The sequence below is a fragment of the Hyla sarda genome, chromosome 1 (genome assembly GCF_029499605.1).
Source record: "Hyla sarda isolate aHylSar1 chromosome 1, aHylSar1.hap1, whole genome shotgun sequence".
NCBI classification, from domain to species: Eukaryota; Metazoa; Chordata; class Amphibia; order Anura; family Hylidae; genus Hyla; species Hyla sarda.
In genome coordinates this window covers 593,321,692-593,348,255 of record NC_079189.1, presented here as the reverse complement: position 1 = coordinate 593,348,255, position 26,564 = coordinate 593,321,692, and the positions used below count along the sequence as shown (strand labels likewise).

The 26,564-nt window shown below is 43.9% G+C and overlaps 1 protein-coding gene across 1 annotated transcript in view; it reads left to right on the top strand.

The window, feature by feature from the left end:
• The first annotated feature begins 15,352 nt into the window (after positions 1-15,352).
• The window catches only part of SLC1A3 (solute carrier family 1 member 3), a 75,328-nt gene continuing 64,116 nt past the window's right edge, over positions 15,353-26,564 (top strand). Inside the window, exons 1-3 of the mRNA XM_056546422.1 lie at positions 15,353-15,506; positions 19,922-20,185; positions 24,051-24,188. Of these exons, the coding sequence (XP_056402397.1) occupies positions 20,005-20,185; positions 24,051-24,188 (319 nt within the window). The 5' untranslated portion in view covers positions 15,353-15,506; positions 19,922-20,004. The remainder of the gene's footprint in view (positions 15,507-19,921; positions 20,186-24,050; positions 24,189-26,564) is intronic.

Here is a 26,564-nt window from a genome sequence, read left to right as displayed (position 1 = left end):
TCCTCCTATTCACTCCATTACCACTCCTCACATTCACTCCACCATCACTCCCACATACACTCCTTTCATCCACAGCACTACTACTCCCATCATTCACACACCTTGTAGTGACATTGCTTTTGGTTTTATTAGCAGTGTTTTTGGGATCAGCCGCTGCTTCACCCACTACCTCTGGGCTGGCCAGGACATGCTTTAGCTGGATCTCTGTCGGCGATGCTGATTCCTCCTCCATGTGGGATGTCACCGCAGACATCACATCCCGAGGCCGAGGCTGCCCCTCCAAGCGCACCTCTGCCCCTCCACCTGCCACTGACTTGCAGGGACCCTCCTCCCTCACAGGGGAAATCCCTACAGCGTCCATGCCACACACTGCGCCTGACTGCACGGGATCAGCAGCAGGTCCCGGTGCCTGGACACTCCCCCCCCTCTCAGGGGAGTGCCCTGCAGAGCTGATAACAATGCCAGGGACACCCACCATTAACCCATCCTGCTCTTCCCTACCAGCAGGATGCGTGACTGTAGCACCCACGGCCATGTTGGATGCAGCACTGTACCCCCCGTGCTGGTCCCGTTCCACAGCAGAAACTGGATCTGGCAGGGTGGGGGGCCCAGCAGTCTGAACCAACTTCTCAGGTGGCCCAGACTGCTGGATAGGGGAGAAAACAAACATGACTTGCTCCTCAGCCTTTTTCTTCCTCCTGTTCTTTTTCTTCCTTTTATTCTCCTCAGGGCCCAGGTCCTGGCCAAAACTGAAATTTTCCAGACGGGTGGGTGACTCCTGCATCACTATGGCCCGCAGGAGCCCCCCACCGACTGGGCCGCTGTCACCACCATCACTACTGTCGCTTTCCTCTGAGGTGGTTGGTAAGGCGACTTGGGCAGGGTTAATATATTCTGCACTTGGGGTGACAGAGGTCTTAGGGGTACACGGGGTATCACACACATCCCCCTCACTCTCATCACCCTCACTGCCGCCATCTCCCTCACCACCTTCCTCCATCTTCTCCTCTGTATCACACAGGTGTTCTTCCTCCCCCTGACTATCCTCTTCCTCCTTCACAGGGGTCCGCATGATTTTATAGCGGTCCTCGTTTTTTAATTTTTCTTTAAACATACCCGCTCCCTCTATGATCTGCATTCGGGCTCTCACCACCTCCTGCTCCTCTGCCTTCAGCTCGCACACTCTAGCAGCAAACTTAGCCCTCATGGCCTTGGCAGAGTTATCTGTCTGGTAGCGGGCAAACTTCAGATCCTCCCTTAACACTTTCAGCTTCTTTCCCAGCTGTTCGTATTCCACCAGCTTTGCCTGCATGCGGGATCCAAACGTGGCAAGCGACTCCCTGGGTCCCTTCACCCCCCATTGCTGGGGTTCCGTAACATTAGAAACAGTCCCTGAAGACACAACAGTTATCTTCCTACCGTATGCCTTGCGGTTTCCAGCGATGGACGGGGGAGTGGGCTCCACATTACTGCGGAGCCTGCTGGATCTTCTGACCCCGTCCTTGGAATCGGCCGTAACTCTCTCACTCCCACCCCCCGCCGGCCTAGTACGGGAGGTGGAAGGCCGTGGGTCCATAGCAGGAGGCTCTTCCCAGGAGTCTGCCACCCTCCTGGGGAAAAGGTTGCTGGAAAAAACTCCTTCTCTCCTCTCAACTCTGGAAGTGAGACACACCCAACAGCTGCTGTGTTCCACAGGAAGTGCTCTCTACTGACACCTCTGTCCATGTCAGGAACTGTCCAGAGCAGGAGCAAATCCCCATAGCAAACCTACCCTGCTCCGGACAGTTCCTGACATGGACAGAGGTGTCAGCAGAGAGCACTGTGGTCAGACAGAAATTGTTTTCCACTGGAGTACCCCTTTAACACCCCCAAACCCGGATCAGTTCCTTGTTTTTCTTGTATAAATAGTCTGCAAATGCTATAAGGCACTTTCACAAATCTAGACATTATCTAATGTGTGACTTTTTGGGAGTCATTCATCTACTAATGTTCCCATGTAAACTGGTATATATGGAGAGACTGCATGCAGCCTTAGAGGGGTACTCCACCCATAGACATCTTATCCCCCTGTCACGATCACACCCTATCGGTCCAGCTAAGACGCTAGAAAGAGTGTGATGGTGCAAGGGTTAAGGCCACCAGACCTCTGGGTATCCACTACTAGTCCCAGCAAGTCACCAGAGCTGCCTTCAGAAAGGTGAGCTCATATATTTAGAGATCAAAGACCAGAGCTGATTAATTAAATATTTAATCTGATAAAAGGTATCACAGTGCTAAATATATTAAAATACAGAAACAAATGACATACAGGTATAAAAATATATAAAAGAGTTTTGCAAGAAAAGTTCAGAAAACAAAAGATGAAGTTCTTACAGCATGATGATATAGCAGTCCATGAGAATGCTGTTCTTAGGATGGTCTTGTCAGCTTGTGGCACAGCCTTGAACAACTGTTGAGTCCAGCATTTTAAGTCTTATCTGCTTCTTTGGAGGGAAACTCCATCCCACCCCCCCCTTCCCTCTGATCTCTCTTCCTGACCCCTTATCTGTTTGATTATACGATGGGACCAGAGTGCATGACTTCAAAGGAGATGCCAAACAGCCAGACCCCCAATAAAATGCAATACACAAACCCACAGTCTGAATGACCTCTCACCCCCAGGTCTTAGTTTATACACAGATACAATAAAAACACATGTATGTTTCCATAATCAAGCCTTGGGCCTGACACCCCCTATTCAAAGGATAGGGGATACAATGTCAGATTGTGGAGGTTCGACCATTGGGATATCCTACGGGGGGTCCCAGCGGCGATCACCCGCGATCAGACATCTTATCCCCTATCCTTTGGATAGGTGATAAGATGTCTAAATGTGGAGTACCCCTTTAAGACCAGAATTAACAACCACAGCTAGAGCATACAGAAGGGTAAAATGGATCTTCCCCTTTTCAAACATTTCCTAGTAGCTGAGAAAGAACTAAAATTTATGGCTATAGACTTCAAAACGCTGCGGCAGATAGATTGGCGATATTGAGACTGAAAGAATTACGTCACGCCTATGTGGACTTAATGTGGAATTTATTGTAATTTAATATCTCCTCCTTTTTGTTCAACTTCAGAATGCACTACCTATACATTCCCTCCCATAGTCTGTCGGCCCATCCTTAGCCTAGGGGGATGCACATTTATATCTATAATTTATCTAATTTTGTCATTTCTTCTCTAATAGCTCATATGGATACGGAAATGTTAACACTTGAAACAGAGGGGAGGGGTTGCAATACTGCATCCGCAGATATATGTATATACAATATATTTTATTTAAAAATAGCATTTTATATGTGTGCATGGGCAATTTGTTAGACATGATGGAAGAATAATAAATAAGATTCCCTACATTTAGCATTTGAGATAATTTTTCTAGGGTCCAGTCTCCACGGTATGAATGATAATCCTATGATGACCCATAGATGGCACCACCTGGTAGCGGGCACTTCCCCTTATAGACGATAGATGAGAACATGGCTGTAAGTGTGAGATGTACATTTGTAAATTACGTCTATAAAAAAAATAAAAATCTTAACCCTTCCAGTACTTATCAGCTGCTGTATGTTCCAGAGGAAGTTCTTTTCTTTTTGAATTTATTTTCTTTCTGTCCATTTTAGGAACTGTCCAGAGCAGGAAAGGTTTGCTATGGGGATTTGCTTCTACTCTAGACAGTTCCTAAAATGGACAGAGGTGTCAGCAGAGAGCACTGTGGTCATACAGAAATTAAATTCAAAAAGAAAAGAACTTCCTCTGGAACAAACAACAGATGATAAGTACTGGAAGGGTTAAGATTTTTAAATAGAAGTAATTTACAAATCTTGTATAGTAACAAGGATTGTCAGCTCACCCGATCCTCCGCACGGCAAGAAGACCTCCGATTCAGGAAGAAAAGTGCAGAAGCCAGCAGTACAATAAACTTCACCTTTATTCGTAATCCATATAAAACTTCGACATGGTGTCTCAAAATACAAGAGATAAAACCTCCTGGATAAGCAACATGACGCGTTTCAGGTCATGTGACCTTTCATCATGCATCTGATGAAAGGTCACATGAACTGAAACGCGTCATGTTGCTTATCCAGGAGGTTTTATCTTTTGTATTTTGAGACACCATGTCGAAGTTTTATATGGATTACGAATAAAGGTGAAGTTTATTATACCGCTGGCTTCTGCACTTTTCTTCCTAATTTAGAAATCTGTTTAACTTTCTGGCACCAGTTGATTAAAAAAAAAAAAGTATTCCAGGGGAGTACCCCTTTAAAGGGGTACTCCGGCACAAAAAATCTTATCCTCTATCAAAAGGATAGGGGATAAGATGTTAGATCATGGGGATCGCTGGAGCGGCACCCCGGTCATCCGTGCATGAAACGAACTCCGCTCCATGCCGGATGACTGCCGACTACAGCCGCTGTGCCCCCTCCAGTCAGGTCTATGGGAGGAGGCGTGACAGCTACATACTAGCAGCGATGCCCCCTCCCATATACATGAATGGAGGGGGTGTGGTGAGATGTCACATCCTTTTGATAGGGATAAGATGTTTTGCACCGGAGTACCCCTTTAAAGCCCCCTATAGATGTGTAACACTAGGGATGAAAATTGTTGCAATGAGGAACCTTTCTGAGTGCTGCACCATTGTTTGCTATATTGGATGGACTCCGATCAGGCCCAGGACGCTGGCATCTCAATGTGGTGGCCCAGTCCAGGATGGTGTTTCCCCGTACCTTTCCTGCCCTGTCAGGCAGTGTCCTTTAGTGTCCCCAGGGCCCCCTGTAGTTGTTTTCCCCATGTAAACATGTTGTGTGTTATGTTGTGTGTTGTATCTTTAATAAATGTACCATGTGATTGTTACCCAGGAGGTATCAGTGACCAGCTGACCCCAAAGGTGACCTATGGGCTCCCTGCTAGTCTCCCCTATATAAACCCTGGGTGGAGCTTCTCTCTCTTGTTCCTGAGGTCCAGTGCAGTCAAGTCGTCTTAGTGTGTGTGTCCTGAACATTGGAGGCCTTAAGTCAAGTCCTGCAGCTACAAGTCAAGTCCGCAGGCTCAAGTCAAGTCCTGCAGCCACAGGTCAAGTCCTGCAACCACAGGTCAAGTCCTGCAGCCACAGGTCAAGTGCTGCAGCCACAGGTCAAGTGCAGAGTAAGCTAAAGTCACAGTCCTGTCAGTCAAGTCAAGTCTTCTGTCTATCCAGTGTGGCCTGCACTACGTTCTCCTGTCTACTACAAGTCCCAGCAAACCTGCGAGGTCTCTGTGTCACTGGTCACCTCCTTGGTTCCTAGCTGTTCTGCATAGACTGTAACAACTGTCTAACCTCTAACGGTAAAGCTACCATTGTCTGTAACTTGGCTTCTGTGTCTTCATTGCCCCCGGGCCTAGCCCAGGATCCAGCGGTATACCTTCGGGTGGTTAAGGCTAAACCCCGCCCTGGCATCACGAACACAAGGGGTTAATACCATCTGCCCCTAGGGCAACAACACCTGCCCTGCACCACACACCCGGCCGCCATTACCACATCAACATTTCATAAGGCTAAGTAGTGCTGTATTCATTTTGTATGGAGATAGATAGAAGATAGATATGAGATATTAGATAGATAGATGGATAGATATGAGATAGATAGATGGATGGATGGATAGATAGATATGTGGTAGCCCTTGGGGGGCGTATGGTAGTGGTGGTATGGTATCGGTATATGAGAGGTTAATGTTAACCCTATAGTTCGTGACGCCAGGCTGAGGGCTGGTATGCTGAGGCAATGCTCCGGCCTATCGCCGCCCTTCCCAGTAACGATAGGTGCATGAAATGACTGAAGGTCCACAAGGAGATTGAGCTTGAAAAACTTTACTTAAGTGCTTGCGATACATCCAAGGCACAGTAACAGTCTCGTACAAACAGTCCTATTGCTTAGTGACTGACAGTTGTTGCGGACCTTGAGCTATTTAGAAAGTCTCTGAATTTAGGGTAGATATTTGCAGATCCGTCCCGATTTAGGGGTTCTATTAGGTCCGGTGATGCTGCAGAGTGTCTGGGAATTGATACACTCTATATTCTGAATTACTCAGCCGTTGCCACAAGGCTCGGGCCTAACTCACTGCGTTAGTTGCTGTACAGGTCTTTCCACGTCAGGAGTACAGGAGCAAGAGAGCGAGAAGATGGCCGCCGCTCCCTTATATGGGCAGGGCGAATCCGATTGCTCCGAACATCTGTCACTCACCATTACACAGAGTAATGGGATTGCTTATGTCACAGGGCCTCCAAAGGTCCTTAAGCTTAATACCATAGAGTTTACCTAGTCATGTGACCCGCAGGTCCTGCAACGCTATGGGACCGGTAATTAACCACTTATTTACATATATATTACTATATTTACATTACCTTTACATAAATTACTGGTCTATGAGCTGGAATAGAGGCGACAAGGGGTAGACTACATCACAGGGATCCCTACGTCCTAGGGACTCTGGCTATGGGGACCCACAGATACATAGGTACCGTATACGATGCGGTACTGGGACACCACAGATAGATATGAGATATATGGATAGATAGAAATTAGATAGATAGATAGATAGATATGAGAGAGAGATACAGAGGACATGGATGGATAGATAGATAGATAAGCTCAGACATAGGCAGATATATTGTCAGATATTACATTTTCTGTGCCCTGCAGGATTCCCAGTTCCTTTAGTCCTGGTAATTCGTCCATGTCCTGAGGCTCCACCACCATGTATGACTATATGAAGAATGGATGTGGAATGTTGTATTTACTTTACTGCAGACATAATAGGATCATCCTTCTCCTGAATTCCACGGTTCAGTCATCTGTCCATGAACCTTTATATAGGACTCTGCAGAAACTATTTCAACAGTGAGGTGACCATTCATGTTCTTCTTTCTCATTGAAGAAACGTAACCAAAAGCTCCTGTGTCCCATCCCAAAACATAACAGGTGTCCTCCATTGTGACACATTGGTTATCGTACTGGACCTCGGAAAGTGACGCCAGCCTACTTCATCTCACTCTATGTAATGTGTATGGTCTGGAGGGACCCCATGCATAAAGGTCTACTTATGGCATATTGTACCAGCACAATAGCTTAACTCCTGTACAGCTATAGGGGTTGTACAGGAATAGATAACCAAAGCTAATTTCTTCCAAAAACAGCACCACCCGAGTTCTCAGGTTTTGTGTAGTATTGCAGCAAAGTTCCATTGAACCTGAGGGAAGGGGTGGTGCTGTTTTGAGAAGAAACCAACTCTGGTTTCCTACTCCTGGACAACCCCTTTAAGTGTGAATCTCAAGCATCAGCCAGCCATTTGTTTTGACTATAAAAAGTAATTTGGCTTTGCAAGTGCTCTTATTCCCTGCAGAAGTTTGGTATGACACTTGGAGGACTGTATCCGTATATGGTATAATCCTAGAATCCATAGGCATACCTAATGTGGGGTACATCTGCTGCCTACCTAATATGAGGGACTATTTACTACCTACCTAGCTATAATGGGGACTACCTACCAAGTTAATAGGGGGCTACCTACTACCTACATAACTTATATGATGGGTTGTATAGAGGAGGCAGCTATATGGAGGGTTTACCTACAGGGGGCAACTATCTCTGGGGGGCCCTACCTACTTGAGGCACCGTATTATAGGCATACAACTCTACTCCACCATATATATATTGTGATGTCCCAGTACAAGACATGGTCCTGCACTACACTTAGGCCCTGTCAGGTTGAGTCTCTCGGTGACCTGGGGGCTCTCCTGCAGTGTTTCCCCTGCTGTTATTATAGTGTTATTTAATGTAATAAGATTATAGTCAGTATGCTAATGTATAGTCAGTATAAAGGACCTTTGAAGAACGTAAGTGTCTAAAGGACCTATGAAATGTCACATGTTATGTTTATGTTATCACATGTCACAATACAGAAATGTAGGTGCACTACTGTGGTAGATGTATACAATGACATTGGCTAATCCCTCAACACTGATGTTAAAATTGAGACATTTGCCAGTGTATCCTTATATTAAGGACACACCAGAGCCCGCACACCAACGCCAAGGTTTCTCAGATGGCGCGGGACCTAACGCTAACCTACCTGTGCGTAATAAGCAAAAACCAGGGGCCAGTGGGCAATTACAGCAGCACTAGGTCGACATGTAGCCTGCTCCCAGTTCCCTCCAGCGTGGCTAAGCACACATACAATGGAAGGGGGGAGAGAGGCTACAAGCCCCACCCAAGTTGGCTGATATAGGTGCATGGCCTCACAGGTGCAACCCTAATGCTGCCTGGAAAATGTTCAAGGCGCATTAACATATGGAGTTTACACACCTCCAAGTATAAATTTACAAACAACAACAAAAAACATGGTCTCAGATGGCTGGAGGTGCTCAACCCCAAATGCAGTTGTGCATATATACTGGGGGAGCAGATCCTGCCCTTGTAGACCGTTGCTAGGGGCGATCCCCAGCATAAAAATGCATACAATGGAGGATGCCTGCAGCGGACTACAAGTGCCACAATAGAATCCTACACCAGATAAACAGTGTGGATGTGTGACAATTAGAATAATACAATACAGAAATGTAGGTGCACTACTGTGGGGCTTGTAGCCTCTCTCCCCCCTTCCATTGTATGTGTGCTCAGTCACGCTGGAGGGAACTGGGAGCAGGCTGCATGTCGACCTAGAGCTGCTGTAATTGCCCACTGGCCCCTGGTTTTTGCTTATTACGCACAGGTAGGTTAGCGTTAGGTCCCGTCCCATCTGAGAAGCGTTGGTGTGCGGGCTCTGGTGTGTCCTTAATATAAGGATACACTGGCGAATGTCTCAATTTTAACATCAGTGTTGAGGGATTAGCCAATGTCATTGTATACATCTACCACAGTCTGACATCAGACATCACCGCTATGTCTGATACAGTGGTCTTCAACCTGCGGACCTCCAGAGGTTTCAAAACTACAACTCCCAGCAAGCCCGGGCAGCCATCAGCTGTCCAGGCTTGCTGGGAGTTGTAGTTTTGAAACCTCTGGAGGTCCGCAGGTTGAAGACCACTGCGGCCTTCGACATCATCCAGCCCCCTCTCACCCCCTTTAGTTCTGTACTCACCTCCGCCCGACGCTGGTCCGGTGCTGCAGGACTGTCCGGTGGGATAGTGGTTCCGGGCTTCCATCTTCACCGGGGAGACCTCTTCTCCGTGCTTCGGGCCCGGAATAAAGGCGTTGCCTTGATTATGACGCAGAGGGACGTTGGTAATGAACGTACCTCTGCGTCGTCGTCAAGGCAACATGACTATTCCGGGGCCGGGCCCGAAACGCGGAGAAGGTGAAGATGGCAGTCCGGAACCACTGTCCCACCGGACGACCTCCCCACCGGACAGTCCTGCAGCACCGGACCAGCGCCGAGCGGAGGTGAGTACAGAACTAAAGGGGGGTGAGAGGGGGCTGGATGGCCGCAGTTGTCTTCAACCTGCGGACGTCCGATGGCTGCCCGGCTTGCTGGGAGTTGTAGTTTTGAAACCTCTGGAGGTCCGCAGGTTGAAGACCACTGAGGGCGGAGAGTTCACTCGAGTATAAGCCGAGGGGGGTGTTTTCAGCACGAAAAATCGTGCTGAAAAGCTTGGCTTATACTCGAGTATATACTGTAATTTTGCTGTAATTCTCACTGAATATGTCTGTTAATGTATACTTATGCTGTGTATGCTTTGATTTCACTGTCTTGTATATTCTACCCTATTTTAACCTCTTACTGTACACTCCTCCCCTTTGTTTTGGCCCCCATTTCTGGGCTAAAGAAATCTGCTACCATTATCATTACCTTCCTCTGACCTCCTGAAACGCGTAATATTGTCCGTTTTATATTATTTCTAATAAAATGTCGTGTTGAGGACTTTTCCACTACCTCTGGCATCCACCTCATAATTCCACTAGAGTCAGCTGCACCCACTTTAAGGGTTTTTTCTGCTTTGCTTCCACTAACTACATAATGAGGAGGAATACTCTTTTTTTTCAACCCAGTTATCCACCCGCTCTACTGTGTGGGACACCAAGGGGGGCATTCTTACAGTTTGGGCCACCATAGGCCTTGGAACAGTGTGGAGCCTAAAATGTTTTTTTCCTGGCAGGTTCTGCATAGATGAGATGTAGCTGGAAGAAATTGTCACAACGGTCTGGAATGGAGAAGAAAAAAAGAAAATGAACAGTCAGAAAAGACGTCACCTGTGGGTCGCCAGATGTAACTGCACTGTAATCACTTATATGGTCTGTCGTGGTTATGATGGTGGGTGATAACATTATTGCTGTTACAGAGGTATTTCCCATTCCACATGTGCAGGTGTGGTTAAAGGGGCACTCCACCCCTAGATATTTTATCCCCTATCCTAGATATTTTACACCCTATTCACCACCCGGCGTTCGTTTAGGGCATCGGGTGCAGCGCCAGAGGCTTGTGACGTCACGCCCGCGACCCCGCTCGTAACGTCACGGCCACACACCCTCAATGCAAGTCTATGGGAGGGGGCGTGACAGCCATCATGCCCCTCCCATAGTCCTGCATTCAAGGTGCGTGGCCGTGATGTCACGAGCGGGCATGACAGTGATGTCACAAGCCTCAGCCCCACATCGCCAGTCATCTGGCATGGAGCGAAGTTCGCTCCGTGCACCGGATGTCTCGGGTGACGCAGACAAAATCACGGGGGTCCCCAACAGAGGGACCCCCGCGATCAGACATCTTATCCCCTATGCTTTGGATAGGGGATAAGATGTCTAGGGGCGGAGCACCCCTTTAAGGGATTGGTTAGGGGGCATGGTTAGGGGTGTGGCTGAGAGCTTGTTTAGGGGTGTTGTTAGTCCCTCTTTGCTCTCAGTAAAAGTTAAGAGGTATGGTTTTAAGTGCTAGGTGAGATCCTTGCAGTTATTGCCCAGATTTATCAATCTGTCTGAGGCTGCATTCACACCTCGTTTTTTACATACGGGTGCCGGATCCAGCTGTGGGAGGGGCAAACCGGGCACTCCGAAACCCCAGCCGGATCAGCCCGTGACTCCATTTACTTTAATGAGCCGACCGGAGTCAAACGGTGACTCCGGTCGGCTCAGTTTTGACCCGTATGCGGTTTCCTGACCGGACCTAAAACTTTAGTATACTACGGTTTTAGGTCCGGTCCAAAACCGGATACGGGTCAAAACTGAGCCAACCAGAGTCACCGTTTGACTCCGGTCGGCTCATTAAAGTAAATGGAGTCACTGGCTGATCCGGCTGGGGTACGGGAGAGCCCGGTTTGCCCCTCCCCAAGCCGGATCCGGCACCCGTATGTAAAAAACGAGGAGTGAATGCAGCCTGATACAAAAATTGTCTGGTTTTGCCCATAGCAACCAATCACAGCTCAGGTTTCATTTTACCATAGCAATTTAAGAAATTAAAGCTGAGCTGTGATTGGTGTGTGTGAATAAATCAAACAGTGGGGGAGATTTCTCAAAACCTGTGCAGAGGAAAAGTGGACCAGTTGCCCATAGCAACCAATCAGATCGCTTCTTTCATTTTCCAGAGGCCTTTTTAAAAATGAAAGTAGCAATCTGATTGGTTGCTATGGGCAACTGGTCCACTTTTCCTCTGCACAGGTTTTGATAAATCTCCCCCACAGTTTGTATCTGATAAATCTGGGCCTAGTCATCGCAGTATTGGATCCACAACTGCACATTTTACAACTTCAAATCCACCGCGTATCCTGTGTGTGAACACATCCTACGGGCAACTGCATTGGTAGGGGAGGGATAGTAAACACCTATAGTAATGGAACTAAGGGAAACACCTGATCGCTGTGATTAAGTGCCAGACCCAATACTATTCTCTGTATAAATAGATAGATATGTGGTGGCCCAGTACAGGAGTTGCACCCCTGCACCTTTGCTGCCCTGTCCGGCAGACTCCATTACGTGACCCCCTGTACTTGTGTCTTATGTATTCCCCTAAGTGCCTATGTTATATGGTGTGATGTACATATAATGTTATATACCTCTAAGTGTTGTTGTCATGCGATTGTAACCAGGGAAGGTACCAGTGACCATGTGACCTACAGAGTGACCTATGGGACCCCTTCTTAGTCTCCCCCATATAAGCCCTGGGTGAAGCTTCCTCAGTCTCTCTTTAGTGCTGAGTTGCAGTGAAGTCAAGTCCAGAGAGTGTGTCTGGTGTCCTATAGGGACCTAAAGTCTACCACGGATCCACAAGTCCACTACCCCCCAGGTCCAAGTCAAAACCTGGTAAGCTACAAACAGAGTGAAGTCAGTCATAGTCAGTCTCAGTCAATTCAGCGTGGTCCTGCATCAAATTGTCCAAGTCCCAGCAAGTCCTGAGGTCTCTGAAGTCACTGGTCACCTCCGTGGGCCTAGCCGAGCTGTATAGACTGTTACATCTGTCTGACTCAGTAAAGTTGCCATTGTTCCATAACTTGGCGTCGGAGTCATTATTTGCCCTTGTGTCTAGCCCAGGATCCAGTGGTATACCTTCGGGTGGTGTAGAGGATAAACCACACCCTGGTGTCACAAACACAAGTGGTTAATGCCATCTGCTCCTAGGTAGTGTTGAGCGGCATAGGCCATATTCGAATTCGCGAATATTCGCGAATATATGGACGAATATTCGTCATATATTCGCGAATATTCGCATATTCGTTATATTCTTGTTTTATTTTCGCGTATGCGAAAATTCACGTATGCGAAAATTAACATATGTGAATATTAGCATATACAAAATTAGCACACGCGACAATTCGCATATGCGAAAATTAGCATATGCTAATTTTCGCATATGCGAATTTTCGCACGCCAGTCTCACACAGTAGTATTAGAGCCTTCTTTACACCACACAAGCTGGAAGCAGAGAGGGGTGATCACTGTGATGTGTACTGTGAAAAAAAAACAAAAAAAAAAAAACGAATATTCGTAATTACGAATATATAGCGCTATATTCGCGAAATTCGCGAATTCGCGAATATGCGATATTCGCGAATAATATTCGAATTGCGAATATTCGTGAGCAACACTACTCCTAGGGTAATTCCATCTGCCCTCATCACACCCTCACCACAGATAGATAGATAGATACAAAAGCTTGAAAATGGTTGCATTGGGCAACCAAAACGTTGCACTTTGGATAGAATAAAATATATTTTTTCACCCTAATCGTTTTGTTTGGAGCTGTAATCCGACTTTCTTCTTTTTGTATTTAAGTAGCCCTGGACCAAGGCTTTTTTGGACTGCTGGCACCTTCATCGTCTCTCCCTGGTTGTGCTGTTTCTTTTGGTTCCTTTGCTGGATAGATTGATAGATATGAGATAGTTATGAGATGAGATAGATAGATATGAGATAGTTTGAAACCAGAGCACACTGCTAGCGCTAAGCTATATGTAAAATATGACATGTTTTACATTGCAATACTGCTATGGTGAAAAATAGAGTTTCTCACCATCCCACCACGATTAGGTGACCTCAGGTGACCTGTTTGCACTTGGTGAGGGTTTTGCTAGACCTTACATGCCCAAAAATTGGAGGCTCAGTGCAGCCTAGGAGAGACGTATTCATAGTGTAGGGTTGGTTCCAAATGAGGGCACCTTATTGTGGTGGGATGGTACACATTATTTGGCCAAATGGTAAGCCAAGAACCTCTACTTTTTCCCATAGCAGTATAAAATAGCAGTAAAACATGTCATAGTTCATATATAGCTTAGCACTAGCCGTGTGCTGCAGTTATCCTTTTGGTTGCATTTGTAGTTCAGCCACAGCAGCGTGCACCTGTATACTTCTTTCATACAATAGCTGTGTATTAGGATGTGCTGACCAATTATTGCTTTTTATGTTAGATAGATAGATAGATATCAGGTAGATATATAGAGAAGCATGTATGACAGGTGAGACCGGTCATAGGGCTTGTATTATAGCAATGTGGTAGCCACGGGGGTGCTAGGAAATACCTTATCACTTTGTGACGCCAGGGCACCGTTAGCCTATACACGGTCCGAGGTTGGAGACAGCTTCTCCTGGGCCAGACACGGGAAGTAAAGGAACACACTGATATCAGGTTACGGATCACTATCTTTACTGAGCAGGGTGCAGATGGTATTACACAGACAGTATGGTGCAGAGTGGAGAGGATGCAGTGTAACCACTGGGAACCCCTGTTGCCTTGCTGGGACTTGTGGTGCTTTCACCCAATAGATTGATATTGATTTGAAATAGGACTGACCCTTAGAACTTCTTCACACCCCCCACACCTTTACCACACTTTAGCCCCCCCCCCCCCCCCCCACTATACTATATATGGTACCCATTGGGCATACAGAGTCACATGGGCTTGCACTGCTCCACTCTTAAAGGGGTACTCCGGCGCTTAGACATCTTATCCCCTATCCAAAGGATAGGGGATAAGATGCCTGATTGCGGGGGGTCCCGCCGCTGGCGACCCCCGAGATCTTGCACGCCGCACCCCGTTAAAATCAGTCCCCAGAGTGTGTTCGCTCCGGGTCTGATTACTGTCGATCACGGGGCCGGAGCGTTGTGACGTCACGGCTCCGCCCCCGTGTCTGGCCGTCACGCTCCGCCCCCTCAATGCAAGCCTATGGGAGGGGGCGTGACGGCTGTCACGCCCCCTCCCATAGACTTGCATTGAGGGGGCATGGCCGTGACGTCACGAGCCTCCGCACCGCCAGTCATCCAGTACAGAGTGTAGTTCGCTCTGTGCACTGGGGTGCCGCAGCCGAGAACGCGCGCGCGCGCAGGGAGTGTATCCCCAGTGGATCGGCCTCCCCCCCCCCCCCCCGCGATCAGACATGGGGATAAGATGTTTAGGGGCAGAGTACCCCTTTAAATACTGCAGTGTCTGTTCTATGAAGAATGCCTGGTGTGACCGCAGTCTTAGAGATATTTGTAATAAGTTGCGAGTTACTTTCTAAAGAACATTTCTGGGGATTAAGACCTCTTCACGTAAGGCACCCCCCCCCCCCCCCCACTCCATAACCGGCCCATCCAGTCCCATATAAAGCTGCATATTTTTGCGAACTAGCTGGTATTATATTACAGCGGTGTACGGTGTGAGGCCCCTTCGTATATTTCCCAGGGTGGCGGTCACTTTCTGCCGCCTCCAGGTGACCGCTCCGCAAGTTCTATCAGACTCTCAGCACTTTTACATTCCAGGCTGACAAAGCGTGAAACTGGGCTAAGAAACAAAAAACAAGGGCAGGAGCCTGATCAATATTCTGGGGCGGTGAGCCCCTCTCCTCCTCAGCTGGAGGGCTTTTTTTTTTTCCCTGGCTGACACTCTCTCATTTGGTTGGGCAGTCTCCTCCCCTTGTCTTAAGTCATAGAGCCTCACTATGCTGGAGGAGAACACATGCTCCTCGCCCTGAGTCCACTGCGTCGCTCCTGCTCCTTGGAGCTTCTTCTCCCCATCTCCTGGACACGTAAGGTGAGTCCAGATCTTCACAAATCCCCTTTATTTTATGGACAAAAAGAGGAATTTCGGAGAGTTCTGCCACCGACTTTAGCAGAATCCTATGTATTTGGTAGTCTAAGGCAGTGTTTGCCAACCAGGATGCCTCCAGGTGTTGCAAAACTACAGCTCCCAGCATGCCCGGACAGCCAACGGCTGTCCGGGCATGCTGGGAGTTGTAGTTTAGCAACAGCTGGAGGCACCGCGGTTGGGAAACACCGGTCTAAGGAGTTACATAAGTTCCTATTAGAGCAGTGTTTCCCAACCAGGATGCCTTCAGCTGTTGCAAAACTACAACTCCCAGCATGCCCGGACAGCCAACGGCTGTCCGGGCATGCTGGGAGTTGTAGTTTTTGCAACAGCTGGAGGCACCCTAGTTGGGAAACACTGCTTTTGACTTTTTTTTTTTTTAAAATCAAATTTTCTTAGATTTTTTTTCTTTTCTTTACTATGGACAACATCAACAGTTCGGACGTAGCAGTGATGAGTTTGTTATTTGGAATTTTACATAGAACTGCAGGTCATCTATTGCATGATTGGGATGCACAGATAATGCGGCGGTCAATGACCAGCTCAGCTCTGCTACATCTTTTATCATCTATTATGCTAATAAATACGCACCCCCTCCCCTTGAACAGTCGCTGTCTTGGGATGCTGGGAGTTGTAGTTTAGCAACAGCTGGAGGCACCGTGGTTGGGGAAACACCGGTCTAAGGAGTTACATAAGTTCCTATTAGAGCAGTGTTTCCCAACCAGGATGCCTTCAGCTGTTGCAAAAACTACAACTCCCAGCATGCCCGGACAGCCGTTGGCTGTCCGGGCATGCTGGGAGTTGTAGTTTTTGCAACAGCTGGAGGCACCCTAGTTGGGAAACACTGCCTTTGACTATTTTTCACCTTTTTTTTTTTACATTTTCTTTGATTTTTTTTTACATTTTCCTTACTAAAGACAGTGGTCATCGCAGCATCAACAGTTCGGACGTAGCAGTTGTAGTTTTTGCAACAGCTGGAGGCACCCTAGTTGGGAAACACTGCTTTTGACTTTTTTTTTTTTTTTTAAATTCACATTTTCTTAGATTTTTTTTCAACAGTTCGGACGTAGCAGTTGTAGTTTTTGCAACAGCTGGAGGCACCCTAGTTGGGAAACACTGCTTTTGACTTTTTTTTTTTTTTTAATTCACATTTTCTTAGATTTTTTTTCTTTTCTGGTTTCCCAACCAGGATGCCTTCAGCTGTTGCAAAAACTACAACTCCCAGCATGCCCGGACAGCCGTTGGCTGTCCGGGCATGCTGGGAGTTGTAGTTTTTGCAACAGCTGGAGGCACCCTAGTTGGGAAACACTGCCTTTGACTATTTTTCACATTTTTTTTTCACATTTTCTTTGATTTTTTTTTACATTTTCCTTACTAAAGACAGTGGTCGCCGCAACATCAACAGTTCGGACGTAGCAGTGATGAGTTTGTTATTTGGAATTTTACATAGAACTGCAGGTCATCTATCGCGTGATCGGGATGCACAGATAATGCGGCGGTCAATGACCTGTTCAGCTCTGCTACATCTTTTATCGTCTATTATGCTAATAAATACGCACACCCCCCCCCCCCCCTTGAACAGTCGCTGTCTGGGGATGCTAGGAGTTGTAGTTTTGAAACAGCTGGAGGCACCCTGGTTGGGGTAACCCTGTATTAGAGTGTAAGCTCCTATGGTCAGGACTCCTGATGTATCCAGTTGTATCACGTTTGTATACTAGTACTTTTTAATTCCGTATTTTTTTTTCACATTTTTCTTAGTTTTTTCATAATTTTTTATTAAATTTTTTTTAAAATTTTTATTTTTTTTACTTCACTATGGACAGTGGTCGTTTCAACATCCACAGTTTTGACGTAGCAGTGATGAGTTTGTTGTTTGGAGTTTTACATAGAACTGCAGGTCATCTATTGCACAGATAATGTGGCGTTCGATGACTAGTTCAGCTCTGCTACATCATTTATCGTTTATTATGCTAATACATATGCACCCCTTCCCCCTTTGAACGTCCATTCATTGCTTTTCTAGCCCCAGAATGAAAGAGCGGCTTGCATTCCATCACCCTGTGATTGAAATCCACTGCTGATTCCCCAACAATTCGCTCTCTGTTGCTGATGAGCGACACAGATGGGGGGGCGCAGGTTTTGTAGCTGTTCACATGGAAGACAGGAGTGATGTGGCAAAGTTGAGTTTGTTACCTTAATACGGCTGTATTACTAGTGATAAGATAATGCAGGCTATCCTAAAACCAGTGCCGAGTGACAAACTCAGCTCCGCTACATCAAAGACACAGCGTGTGTGCGGATGGTGAACCGTGGGCTATGGTTATGTCACTATGTTACTCTTGACTAACTGCAAAGCCATTTGGAGCCATCCGTATCCTATTAATTGCACGTTTAGTAGCATTGTACAGGTGTAGCAGAGTTGGATTTGTCATGACACAATGTAATATTGTAATGAGAGATATTTATATATATATATATATATATATATATATATATATATATATATATATATATATAATCTGCTAGTATACACGCTGCCTGGTTCTAATACTAAGAGCTATAAAGATGTTGAATAACGTAGTTGGTTTTCTTGCAGTCCTGTGTAAAGCCACATCTGTGTCAAATGAAAAAACTCTTTTACTTTAACTATGTCCACCTTCAGAAACAAAAGGTTGTTGTATGTGAAGGACATGATGGAGAGCAACAGGCGGCTGGCACTGCTACAACACAGGGCTAGAATTCTATGGATGATGGAAATCTCTATCTATTATAACTATCTATTTTATTTAATATATATATGTATATATATATATATATATATATATATATATATATATGTGTGTTATCTAATTATCTCAAATCTCTTTATCTACCTATCCATCAATCTATATCTTATACCTCTATCCATCTATCATGTATCTCATATCTATCTATCTATCTCATATCTATCTATCTCATGTCTATCTATCTCGTATCTCTCTCTCTCTCTCTCTCATCTATCTATCATGTATCTTATATCTATTTATCTATCTCATATCTATCTAATATCTATCTATCTAGTATCTATCTATCTCGTATCTATCTATCTCGTATCTATCTATCTATCTCGTATCTATCTATCTCGTATCTATCTATCTCGTATCTATCTATCTATCTCGTATCTATCTATCTATCTCGTATCTATCTATCAATCTCGTATCTATCTCGTATCTATCTATCTATCTCGTATCTATCTATCTATCTCGTATCTATCTATCTATCTATCTCGTATCTATCTATCTATCTCGTATCTATCTATCTATCTATCTCGTATCTATCTATCTATCTATCTATCTCGTATCTATCTATCTATCTCGTATCTATCTATCTATCTCGTATCTATCTATCTCGTATCTATCTATCTCGTATCTATCTATCTCGTATCTATCTATCTCGTATCTATCTATCTCGTATCTATCTATCTCGTATCTATCTATCTCGTATCTATCTATCTCGTATCTATCTATCTCGTATCTATCTATCTCGTATCTATCTATCTCGTATCTATCTATCTCGTATCTATCTATCTCGTATCTATCTATCTCGTATCTATCTATCTATCTATCTCGTATCTATCTATCTATCTATCTCGTATCTATCTATCTATCTATCTATCTCGTATCTATCTATCTATCTATCTCGTATCTATCTATCTATCTATCTCGTATCTATCTATCTATCTATCTCGTATCTATCTATCTATCTATCTCGTATCTATCTATCTATCTATCTCGTATCTATCTATCTATCTATCTCGTATCTATCTATCTATCTATCTCGTATCTATCTATCTATCTATCTATCTATCTCGTATCTATCTATCTATCTATCTATCTCGTATCTATCTATCTATCTATCTATCTCGTATCTATCTATCTATCTATCTATCTATCTCGTATCTATCTATCTATCTATCTCGTATCTATCTATCTATCTATCTATCTATCTATCTCGTATCTATCTATCTATCTATCTCGTATCTATCTATCTATCTATCTCGTATCTATCTATCTATCTATCTCGTATCTATCTATCTATCTCGTATCTATCTATCTATCTCGTATCTATCTATCTATCTCGTATCTATCTATCTATCTCGTATCTATCTATCTATCTCGTATCTATCTATCTCGTATCTATCTATCTATCTATCTCGTATCTATCTATCTATCTCGTATCTATCTATCTATCTCGTATCTATCTATCCGTCTCTGAGTATTCTTGCAGTTCCGTTCTTTATCACTGTGCAGGATACATCAGATAGCAGAACAGTGATGGGTGTCTGGATCTCTATAATAGGTTATTCACATCTTATATTACAGCTCGGCCGCCGCCTTTCATCATCCGCTGGAATTTTCAGTGGCCATTAAACTGAGAGGAGGAGAAGACACATTAACCAGCAAGGATGACTAAAAGCAACGGAGAAGACCCAAGATCTGGGAACAGGATGGAGCGCTTCCAGCAAGGTGTGCGCCATCGCTCCATGATGGCCAAGAAGAGGATGCAGAACATGACAAAGGACGATGTCAAGACTTTCTTCCTGAAGAACGGCATTGTCCTGTTCACCGTCATCGCTGTCATTGTTGGTAAGTAGGTTAAATAAAAGTTTTTTTTTACAAATTTCAAATATATCTTGTGTTTGTATTTTTCCCAATTTTAAAGATGTGTGTTTGCTGTCAGTGAATGAGAACACTCTCGGTTACATTCCAAGGCTAGTTGTGCTCTAAGCTAAGAAGTGTAAACTATGGTATCCAGTCTAGACAATGCTCAGTGAGCTAAACAGCCTGGACTCCAGACTGATACATTGTACATAACTAGTCCTGCTCTCAGCTGAGAAGTGGAGACAATTGTATCTAGTCTAGACAATGCTCTGTGAGCTAAACAGCCTGGACTCTGGACTGATACATTGTACATAGCTAGTCCTGCTCTCAGCTGAGAAGTGGAGACAATTGTATTCAGTCTAGACAATGCTCTGTGAGCTAAACAGCCTGGGCTCCAGACTGATACATTGTACATAGCTAGTCCTGCTCTCAGCTGAGAAGTGGAGACAATTGAATCCAGTCTAGACAATGCTCTGTGAGCTAAACAGCCTGGGCTCCAGACTGATACATTGTACATAGCTAGTCCTGCTCTCAGCTGAGAAGTGGAGACAATTGTATCCAGTCTAGACAATGCTCTGTGAGCTAAACAGCCTGGACTCCAGACTGATACATTGTACATAGCTAGTCCTGCTCTCAGCTGAGAAGTGGAGACAATTGTATCCAGTCTAGACAATGCTCTGTGAGCTAAACAGCCTGGACTCCAGACTGATACATTGTACATAGCTAGTCCTGCTCTCAGCTGAGAAGTGGAGACAATTGTATCCAGTCTAGACAATGCTCTGTGAGCTAAACATCCTGAACTCCAGACTGATACATTGTACATAGCTAGTCCTGCTCTCAGAGAAGTGGAGACAATTGTATCCAGTCTAGACAATGCTCTGTGAGCTAAACAGCCTGGACTCTGGACTGATACATTGTACATAGCTAGTCCTGCTCTCAGCTGAGAAGTGGAGACAATTGTATCCAGGCTAGACAATGCTCTGTGAGCTAAACATCCTGGACTCCAGACTGATACATTGTACATAGCTGGTCCTTCTCTCAGGAGAGGAGTATATACAATTGTATCCAGTCTAGACAATGCTCTGTGAGCTAAACATCCTGGACTCCAGACTGATACATTGTACATAGCTAGTCCTGCTCTCAGCTGAGAAGTGGAGACAGTTGTATACAGTCTAGACAATGCTCTGTGAGCTAAACATCCTGGACTCCAGACTGATACATTTAAACAAACAAAATTTGTGTGCACTCCTTTTTACTATATGTATTTTTTGTTGCTAATTCTGTATACTATTCACAAACATAAAAACTATGGGGGAGATTTATCAAAACCTGTGGAGAGGCAAAGTTGACTGTTGCCCATAGCAACCAATCAGAACGCTTCTTTCATTTTCAACAGGGCCTCTGCAAAATGAAAGAAGCGAGCTGATTGGTTGCTATGGCCAACTTGGCAAGTTTTCCTCTGCACAGGTTTTGATAAATCTCCCCTATATACAAAGTAACCAAGCACATTGCATGACGTTCCACAATGAATTGGTTGTTTGCCATGTCATGTGGTCTTCACTTTATATGGCCGTCACACTAAATCGATTATTATTATCTTCTTTCATGATGTTTTGTCTTTTTATTGGCTGAGAACAGGAGGTGGAACTTAGGCCTCATTCACATCTTGGTTTTGTCTCAATTTAGTCTATATATCAGAAGAACAAAACCTCCACTTGTCATATACACTAGTCCACTGTCTCCCAACCAGGGTGCATCCAGCTGTTGCAAAACTACAACTCCCAGCATGCCCGGACAGCCTTAGGGGAAACACTGCACTAGTCACATTCAAAGCTGCATTCAGAATTCCTCTACTGCTTAGGTCACAAGCTGCATGATCTCACATCTGCTTGTGCATGCTTATTCAGTACTGGAGGGGGAGGTAAGCTGCTGCAAGATACCTACAGTAGCCGCTTATCTTCCAACAGAACAGAAAATTGGGCACGTTAAAATCTTATAATTTTAGCCCCTGACATCTAGAAACCAAGAGCACCCCCCACTTTCCATACACATTACATTGCTGGTGAGACTCACTGACATTAAAGGGGTATTCTGGTATGAGGGCTCCCATCTCTCATCCACGAAAATGCATTATCCTCCGCTGTCTAAGGAGGCGGGGCTTGATCCTGCCTCTGAGCTCATGCCCCACCCTCTGAGTGATGCCACTGCTTCTGAACAGCTCCTACAGCCTACATCACCATCTTCCCCTCTCATGAGCATATTTATTTATTTATTGGGACATTTAGGGAAGAATGTGGCTTGTTTACGGCATACTACCTTGTGCTGAATAATGCCACAGGCAGAGGAGCAGACAGGGAATGACTGCAGCAAGTGCTGCAACTTCACTAATAGTCAGCTGCGTACTGAAATGTCCATCAACAGCTCGTAGTTAACAATATACTTACATATTTAGATAAAAAATCTTCTATGGACCTCTCATCTTTTTGATGTATTTTTCAAATCAAATATTTTCTGTTTTTCTGTTTTTTAGGGGTATTCTGCTATCAGAAAACTGTATTTAAAAAAAACATCAAAAACACATACTGTATCTTGTCTCTAAGCTGGAGCACTGACGTGTGTAATGTCACCAGGTCTGACCAGCACCTTCAGCCCACATCACCATCGTCCTGTAATACAGTATACACATATACAGTACATATAAATCTTTATTGAGACATTCAGGAAAGAAGGACATATGTTTACAGCATGCTGCCTTGCAGTGAACAATGCCATAGGCAGAGGAGCAGACAGGGAATAAATACAGCAGCTGCTGCAGATTAACTGACTGCTGTCTGCTGTATACTGAGATGTTCTTTATCAGATCCAGCTGAATTTTGAAAGCTGTTTTGGATGTAAATGAACAATGTTGTAAACAACAAATAGTGTGGAAAGTGTGAGAATGATGCAGGTCCCACCTCCAGAAGCCACACACATCCACGACAGTGCATTATCCTCTGCTGTCTCAGGAGGCGTGGCTGGATCTTGCCTCTGACCTCATGCCCCACCCTCTGAGTGATGTCACTACTTCTGACCAGCTCCCAAGGCCTACATCACCATCTTCCTATCTCAAGAGCATGTTTATTTATTCTGACATTTAGGGAAGAATGAGGCCTGTTTACAGCATACTGCCTTGTGTTTAACAATACTACAGGCACAGGAGCATACAGGGAATGAATGCAGCAAGTGCTGCAACTTCACTAATAGTCATCTACGTACTAAAATGTTCGTCAACAGCTCGTAGTTAACAATATACTTACATATTTAGATAAAAGCTCTTCTATGGACCTCTCATCTTTTTCAACAGGGGTCCCCCACATCCAGGTGGAAAATAACTAGCTTCCTTGACCTCACCGAGGGTCTATTCACATGGTCGAATTTCCGCATACGGAATTCCAACTCAAATGAAAGCCCAATAGACTTCTATGGGATTCCACACTCCCATTCACACTTCTGAATTTCCGCGCAAGCGGAAATTCAGAAGTGTGAATGGGAGTGCGGAATCCCATAGAAGTCTATTGGGCTTTCATTTGAGGCGTGCTGAAATTCGACCGTGTGAATAGACACTTAAGTGTTACCAGGGGTCAAGTCTTGGGGGGAAAAAAGTGTGGGAACTCACCCAAGATTTCTACTCAAGGGCTAATCCTGCTAATGGGAAAGATGTTCCTGCTGTGGAAAAAGTGCAGGAACTCAGTTCCCACACGTTCCTGCAGGACTTGAGCTCTGGTTACCAGAGAGAAAAGAGATTTAAAAAAATCACTGATCTAAGGTTTTAGAAGTTCTTTACTGTGACTCTTCTTATTGTTCCATACAGGAATCATCCTAGGATTTTCTGTCCGGTCGTATAAAATGACCTACCGGGAGATCAAGTACTTCTCCTTCCCTGGAGAGCTGCTGATGAGAATGCTTCAGATGCTTGTCCTTCCTCTCATTGTGTCCAGTCTGGTTACAGGTAGGAGCAAAAAGATCATTATATTGTTTAGAATGTTTTATTAGTCTTGTATTAAAATTTTAGTCATCAAAAACATAAAGTCTTATGAATAGGAGCAGTATTATAGTAGTTATAGTTTATACATTGGGGGCAGAATTATAGTAGTTCTATTCCTGTACATAGGAGGCAGTATTATAGTAGTTATATTCTTGTATATAGGAGCAGTATTATAGTAGTTATATTCTTGTACATAGGAGCAGTATTATGGTAGTTATATTCTTGTATATAGGAGCAGTATTATAGTAGTTATACATTGGGGGCAGAATTGTAGTAGTTATATTCCTGTACATAGGAGCAGTATTATAGTAGTTATATTCTTGTATATAGGAGGCAGTATTATAGTAGTTATATTCTTGTATATAGGAGGCAGTATTATAGTAGATATATTCTTGTACATAGGAGCAGTATTATAGTAGTTATATTCCTGTATATAGGAGCAATATTATAGTAGTTATATTCTTGTATATAGGAGGCAGTATTATAGTAGTTATATTCTTGTATATAGGAGGCAGTATTATAGTAGTTATATTCTTGTATATAGGAGGCAGTATTATAGTAGATATATTCTTGTACATAGGAGCAGTATTATAGTAGTTATATTCCTGTATATAGGAGCAGTATTATAGTAGTTATATTCTTGTATATAGGAGGCAGTATTATAGTAGTTATATTCTTGTATATAGGAGGCAGTATTATAGTAGATATATTCTTGTACATAGGAGCAGTATTATAGTAGTTATATTCTTGTATATAGGAGGCAGTATTATAGTAGATATATTCTTGTATATAGGAGCAGTATTATAGTAGTTATATTCTTGTATATAGGACCGTATTATTGTAGATATATTCTTGTATATAGGAGCAGTATTATAGTAGTTATATTCTTGTACATAGGAGCGGTATTATAGTAGTTATATTCTTGTACATAGGAGCAGTATTATATTAGATATATTCTTGTTTATAGGAGGCAGTATTATAGTAGTTATATTCTTGTACATAGGAGCAGTATTATAGTAGTTATATTCTTGTATATAGGAGCAGTATTATAGTAGTTATAGTATTCGTAGTAGAGAGGAGGATGAGACCGCACCACTATATCACGGCAATCCTGCAGCGCAGTCACTAGAAGGACAGGTGATATCCACAGTACACGGATAAATAGGGGTGCACGAGATGAAGCAGAAAATGAACAATATCCAGGAATGTAGGTCAGTAGAAATAAAGCTTCAGCACTCACCTGTTTCAAATCCTTTATTCGGGCATCAAATCCAGAAATAGCCGCTGGCCAGGGGTGGGGAGGGAGCGAGGACGCTGCTGCAGGAGCAGCGGAGAACGAGGCAACTAGTTTCGCGGGTTTTAGTTATATTCTTGTATCTAGGTGTAGTATTATAGTAGTTATATTCTTGTATATAGGAGGCAGTATTATAGTAGTTATATTCTTGTATATAGGAGCAGTATTATAGTAGTTATATTCTTGTATATAGGAGCAGTATTATAATAGTTATATTCTTGTATAAAGGAGCAGTATTATAATAGTTATATTCTTGTAAATAGGAGGCAGTATTATAGTAGTTATATTCTTGTATATAGGAGCAGTATTATAGTAGTTATGTTCTTGTATATAGGAGCAGTATTATAGTAGTTATATTCTTGTATATAGGAGCAGTATTATAGTAGTTATATTCTTGTATATAGGGGCAGTATTATAGTAGTTATATTCTTGTATATAGGAGCAGTATTATAGCAATGATATTCTTGTACACAGGGAGCAGTATTATAGTAGTTATATTCTTGTACATAGGGAGCAGTATTATAGCAATGATATTCTTGTACATAAAAGGCAGTATTATGGTAGGTATCTACTTGTACATACTGTAGGAGGTAGTATTATAGTAGTTTTATTTGTGTACATAGGGGACAGCATTATAGTAGTTATAGTCTTATGCATAGGTGACAGTATTAGTGGTTATATTCTTAATGGTGGGGACAGTATAATGGAAGTTTTATTCTTTTTTTTTTTTTTTTTTTTTTTTTAACTTAATGAAGCTTTATTAACAAAGAACATAGGGCAGACAACAAAGCAGCAAGGGATAACCCTTAATTCTAAATACTTGGCGCCAGACAGTCCCACCGGATGTTCCCAGCTTAACTTGCAGTTCTGCAGCTTCCCCCAGAATGCACTGCTAAATACCACTTAAAATGCTCTTGCGCTAACTAGCCAGATTTTGCTGCATTACAGTGAATGTGTGAGAGCTCCATTGCCTTGGCAGGGCAAGACCAAATAATCTTGAGGGCTTTACCCTGCTTTTGCATTACTACCTATTGTCTTTTTTATTG